At 50.1% G+C, this 5,956-nt stretch overlaps 1 protein-coding gene across 1 annotated transcript; it reads right to left on the minus strand.

Moving 5' to 3' along the window:
• Nucleotides 1-396: 396 nt before the first annotated feature.
• LOC103306959 (mast cell protease 1A-like) lies at nucleotides 397-5,845 on the minus strand. The gene is made up of 5 exons (XM_008176639.4): nucleotides 4,523-5,845; nucleotides 4,074-4,221; nucleotides 2,523-2,658; nucleotides 860-1,120; nucleotides 397-717 (listed from the first exon to the last, which is right to left on the minus strand). The coding sequence occupies exons 1-5, from the start codon at nucleotides 4,611-4,613 to the stop codon at nucleotides 574-576; spliced, it is 780 nt and encodes a 259-aa protein (XP_008174861.2). The 5' UTR covers nucleotides 4,614-5,845; the 3' UTR covers nucleotides 397-573.
• Nucleotides 5,846-5,956: the final 111 nt, after the last annotated feature.

Here is a 5,956-nt window from a genome sequence, read left to right on the forward strand (position 1 = left end):
CTTAATTTTCGGTCAAGTCGAGCAGTTTGTAGAATGGATCAGAAATTTCCCATCCACCTTTTTGACCAAAACATACATTTTCAAGGGGGGGAGGGGGAAAGGGTTTTGAAAACGTTTGAGGCAATCGCCAAAAAAATGAAATGAAAAAATCTTTAACCACCAGAACAAACCTCCAGGTCTTGATACCTTCAAACTCAGACTGTCAGACTTTCTAGAAGATGCTTTACAGAATCACAGAGAGACAAGGCGGTTGAGGTGGTATCTTTAATTGAATCAGCCTGTCTTATCCACCTTGTCTTTCTAATATCCTGGGACCCGGCGATTTGTCTCTAAAGCTAAAACCTCCAATGACTGATGGGGCCTGTTTAAGGTTTTAAAATAATGTGCAACAGGAAACACCAAGAAGACACTATTTATTGATTGGCTTTACCATGAGCCCATCACCATAGTAACTAGGCTCCATACATAGCTGTATGGATTTATCACTTGGGAGCTAAGTGAGGATTGTAATACTCCTTTTACAGCTGGGAAACTGAGGCAGAGAGCAAAGAAAGTGCTTGTCTAAGGTTAATCCTACAGCTTTCTCATTGTTTTCTTGATCCAGGGGATGTACGCCGAGACCCTGGTGAACACCCTTGGGGGGGACCCGTCATCTTTGCCAAAAGAGACGATGCCCTGGGCCGTCCCGTCACAGACCAGAGGGCCCCCGGAATCGCCCTGTGAAATAAACGCCAGGTGCTGAAGCTGGTTTCAGCTGTCCTTCCCACGGGTGCGTGTCCCTTGGTACAGCTCAGAGTCTCAGCATCGCCCCTGCTCGGCCGAGCTGGGAGGACGTGTGTAGGGCAAGAGGGATATTTACCTGAAAGGATGATTTCTCGACTTCCCTGGGGTCGCCCACGCAGATCATGGAGTTGGGGACGAAACGGGGGTAGCGCGTGCACCTGTCCGCCTTTAGCACCTTCAAGTTGACCTCCTGCAGCGTGCTTGGCAGGGAAAACCCCCTGGCCCGGGTATTCCCCCAGCCCGCTACGTTGCAGATGTCTCTTGGCATCACCTCTTCACCGTCCTCGGGCAGGGGGATGAGCTGCACAGCCTTTGTCAGCTTCGCTTTGCCCTTCAGCTGCAAGGAGAGAGGGCAAGGGAAAAGGTGGCAGCAAGGTCTAGTGGAAAAAGCACTGGGATGGGAGTCAGGAGACCTGGTGTCTGCTCCTGGGCGAATCACGGCCCCGCTCTGTGCCTCAGTTTCCCTGCCAACTGTTTGTCTATTTATAGTGTGAGCTCTTTGGGGCAGAGCTGTGCCTCACTGTGTCAGTGGAGTGTCAGGCACAATGGGGCCCTAATGTCAGTCGGGGTCTGTACAGTGTCTGGCACAATGGGGCCCTGATCTTGGTCAGAGTCTGTGCAGCGCCTGGCACAGTGAGGTTCTGATCTCGTTTGGGGTCTGGGCAGCACCCGGCACAATGGGGCTCTGATTTTGATCTAAGTACCACCATAATACAAATAACTTCTGAAACCACATTTTTTGAAGGATTTTATATTGGGGGGTCAAGACTGTGTGTATGTGAGAAAGACACCGCTCCCTTCTGCAGGAGGGGATGAGATCCCTGCCCGGTATATGTCTGGAGAGGGGAATAACTGATCAATTTACAGGAGGGAAACCAATATTTCATCCCATTCAGAATTTTTCATGTTTTTTAAAAAATCAGATGCAAAATGAAAAATTTCATTTAAAAAAAATCTATTTTGAAATTTCAGAGATTCTTTCTGTTGCTTTGAACTTTTTTCTTGCAGTGAAAAGCAAACCAAGAAACAAAAAAGGACTCGAGTGTGGGAATGTGGGGGGGAACCCCCACTTTCCCTACATTTTTATAGTATAGAGGGAAAAGAAAACATGCCTATTGTTTTTTACTTCGTCCCAATTTTTTGCCAGTGGGGAAAAATAAATAAGGTAGAGATTTTTTTTTCCTCTGTCACTCCCTCTCACTTTTTTATCTTTTATCTCTAACTGAGTGTTGGAGGCAGAGGAGTAAAAACTGGTGAAAGGTGGAAAATTTCTACAGTGTTTCAAAACATAATAATTAAAAAAAAACAGAAAACAAATTTCTTTCATAATTTTATCATTCTGATTTTTTTTTTATTTTTTTACAGGAGCAGTTAGGCAAAGCCCCCATTTTTGACTAAAAAACAAACAAACAAAAAATGTCTTGAGTAAAAATGTGAATACCCTGAATGTGGGGTCATTATTATTATGCTTTATTGAGTGTATTACGGTAGCACCTAGAGCCCCAGTTATGACCCATGACCCCATTGTGCCAGGTGCTGTACATTATTTATTAGATGTATTACGGTAGCGCCTGGGGCCCCAGTCATGACCCATGAGCACATTGTGCCAAGCACTGCACAAACACAGATTGAAGTGACAGTACATGCCTTAAAGAGCTGACGCTCTAAGACAAGAGCCACAAGAAGGAGAGACAGACAGACAAACAGGGATGTAATAGGAGAAAATCAGTCATTGGTACCTTGAGTAACATGAGATCATTCTCCCATGTCTTGTTGTTGTATTTCGGGTGGGGGATTTTCCGTCGGACGGCCAGGCGTTGCTGGCTCCGCTCCCGCTTGGTCACATTGTGAGCTCCCAGATACACCATGATTTTTCTAGGAAGGCAGAGAGTCGTGGCTGGGAATGGGCTAGGGTTGGGCGCTCCTAGATTCCACTGGCCTCCCCTACCCAAAACCCATCCATGCTGCCCCAACCTTCTGGGGTGTTAAAATAGGAACCAGAGCCTGAGATTTTCAAAGCCACTAAAAGCAGCTGCAGTGAAACAGTTACGTACAGAGAGAGGAATTGGTGTCAGTAGGGCTCAGAATTAACATCTCCATGGAGCTGAATGAGGGTGGAGCTATTATTGTCAAGTCATGCATGAGGAGTTACCCTATGGCAGTATGGTCTAGTGGGTAGAGTGCCGGAAGGGGACTCAGGAGACCTGGGTTCTATTCACAGGCTTGCTGGATGACCTTGGACAAGTCACTGTCCCACTTTGTGCCTCAGTTTCCCCATCTGTAGAATGGAGATTTGTACATTCCAAGGCCACAAGGCACCACTGTGGTCATCTAGTCCAAACTCCTTCTCTTGGTTAAGCTAAACAGATTGAGCTCCTTGAGTCACTCACTCTAAGGCAGATTTTCCAATCCTTTAATCATTCTTGTGGCTCTTCTCTGACCCTTTCCCCATGCGTCAACATCTTTCCTGAATTGTGGGGTGCCAGAACTGGACACAGGATCCCAGCAGTGGTTGCACCAGGGCCAAATCCAGGGATAAAATAACCCCTCTACTCCTACTCGAAATTCCCCTTTTTATACATCCCCAGGATAATGATCCCAACCCCTTTTGTCAAGTGTTTTGAGATCTCCAGATGAGAAGAGCTAGATATTATAATTAACCTCACATGGGCTGAGATTTGCAAAGCTGTCAAGGGATTTTAGGCCCCCCATTTAATTTTAATGGGGATTGGCTGTGCACATCTCTTAGGCACCTTTGAAAATCTCATCTTATCTCTTTGAAAAGCAAAATTCATGCAATTCCTGCAAATCAGGAAACAACAGGATCAAGCAAACTGTGCCATTTATAAAAAAAACTTAATCATCTAGCCCCAGCAGCTGCAAAGATATCCTTAAGTCCCCCACTTTATTAACACTTCCTGGTCCTCCCTAGGACTGGGAGGACAAAGAACTCTGTGGCTGAGATTTGGACCCTTCTGGTTTGGTGTAATGGGAATGAGTTGTCCAGCTCCCCTAGGTGGCTTAAAAACGCCTGCCCATGAGCTTGACTTACGCCCACAGAGACAGCCTGGAATGATAGCCTTGCCTCCATTCATCTCAGCCAGGCCGTTAACTCTGAACCCTACTGGTGACAAATTAAATATCAGCACTTAATTCCACTTTAGTGGCCACCAAGGCAGTGTAAACATTCCCACCTACCCCCACGGGCAGTAAGCCACAGCTTACCCCTCTTTGGGAATTCCCCAGGAGGCAACAACTTTGAAATTGAGGGTCAAGAAGCAGGCACTTACCCTAGGTCACAGTGCGCAGCCGTCAGCACAAAGTCCTTTTGGATCAGGAATCCTCCACACCTTTTGTGCCCATGCTTCATGCTGATGTTGAGGAAAGCCATGTAGGGTTTGGAGTGAGACCGGGCTTCCTTTCCCCCAGTGATCCACCCTGGCGGAGATATCCTCACATCAGGATAGGTTTAAGGTCAGCCTCTGGGCAGGTTAGCTTGACTCACGAACAACGCACACCTCTGTGTCCATGTGGACACAGGCCCTGCATCTCCCCCTGTGGCTAAGCAACTTTAGCAATGGCACCAACTTGGGCCCAGCCTTCTCCAATCCATGGCATCCCACCTGAGTCCTAGGGTGAGCACAACGCCCAAGGCGGAAGTGTCTGACTCTGGGGAGGAGCCAGGATGTGCTAACAGCCACAACAGCACTGAACGGGTCCCGATTCCCCCCGTACTCACCAGCCAGAGCCCCACGAGGCAGGAAAAAAGCCATGGGGAGCAGGAGAAGAAACTGCATTATCAGAGCCATCTGGGGAAGGGGATGGTGCATCTGCCTCAGCCCTAGGTGATTTATAGACCCAGCAGGAAACCTGCAGGTCACGTATACGCACTCATCTGAGTGGCAGGTTCAGACTCTGTTCAACCACAGCTGACCTCACAGGCTGCGGGGAAAGACAGGCCGTGCATCAGCCCAGCAACTGGGTGCCTGCACAGCTGGATGGATGATGGACAGAGAAGACCCCGGTGGGGGGATGTGTCCTGCAGGATCCAGGGTTGCTCCGGGTGCTGGCTCACAGCTGGGCACATCTGGGGCTCTTACTCATCTGGGCCCATCATCGCTCAGCTCCCTGCCCGTGTCTCTGTGCTGGGGGCCGTGTGTGACAGCAACTGCTCTGGGTGGTGGGTGGGAACATGGTCTTTTGATCTTTCTCAGGGTGGCCCAGCTGTGAGCAGGGTGGGAAGACAAACCATGGGCCTCGATCACAGCAACTGCGGCAGGAGGGTTTCTGAGAAGCCCACCGGTGAATCTGTGACCACACGAAGGGGATGTGGCAGCCTCTGTGACACCCTATAGCTGGGAGCTATGACTATGCAGCAACAGAGGAGAAATGACACAGCAGAGCCAGGCACAGAACCCAGGAGTCCTGGCTCCCAGATCTCCCCCTTCCCCCCCCCCCCCCCGCTCTAACCACTAGATGCTACTCCCATCCCAGAGCCAGGAGAGAACCCAGGAGTCCTGACTCCCAGGCGTCCCTGCTCCAACCACTAGACCCCACCCCCCTCCCAGTGCTCCCTGCTGTTGGGACGGGATGCCTGGTGTTATGTGGAGCTGGACCAGGGGGCACAGATGCACCCATCCCCCGATCCCTTCCCTTTGCCTCCCCTTGTGCAGGGGATCATGGTGGTGTCTCTGCTCTGAAAGGTTCATATTGTCATGGGTGGGGTTGGGTGGGAGAATTATAGACACTACATGGACAGCCTCATGCCCCCGTCCCCCATACACACAGCCCGAGAACCTGCCCAGGCCGCCAGATGTCTTCTAACAACCCTGTGTTAGTGGCCCTCACACCCCATTAATGCCCTCACCATCCCGCCCTCCTCTGTGACTCTTCCCGCACGCCCCTTTAACTCCTGCCAGCCTCCCCGTCAACCCCCTCACATTCCCACCCAATGCCCTGAAAATCCTCCATACTCCCCTTTAATCCCCCAACCTCCCCTTTAATTCTCTGAGCATTCCCCTTTAATTCCCACACTACTCCCCTTTAACACCAACCTCCCCTTTAATTCCCCCAGTACTCCCCTTTATTCCCCCCCAGAATTCCTCTTTAGCTCCCCCAACCTCCCCTTTAAGGCCCGCGGGCTGGGGCCGGAGCGGTTCTAAGTTCCCCAGCC

This window comes from Chrysemys picta, chromosome 13, assembly GCF_011386835.1.
Source record: "Chrysemys picta bellii isolate R12L10 chromosome 13, ASM1138683v2, whole genome shotgun sequence".
NCBI lineage: Eukaryota > Metazoa > Chordata > Testudines > Emydidae > Chrysemys > Chrysemys picta.

What these genes read in the sequence shown, in the direction of transcription:
- LOC103306959 (XM_008176639.4), bottom strand. Translation starts at nt 4,613, where the DNA reads ATGCACCATCCCCTTCCCCAGATGGCTCTGATAATGCAGTTTCTTCTC. An exon ending in GCCTCGTGGGGCTCTGGCTG is followed by an intron (nt 4,222 to 4,522) that starts GTGAGTACGGGG and finishes TATCTCCGCCAG; the next exon opens with GGTGGATCACTGGGGGAAAG. An exon ending in TCGAGAAATCATCCTTTCAG is followed by an intron (nt 718 to 859) that starts GTAAATATCCCT and finishes TTTATTTCACAG; the next exon opens with GGCGATTCCGGGGGCCCTCT.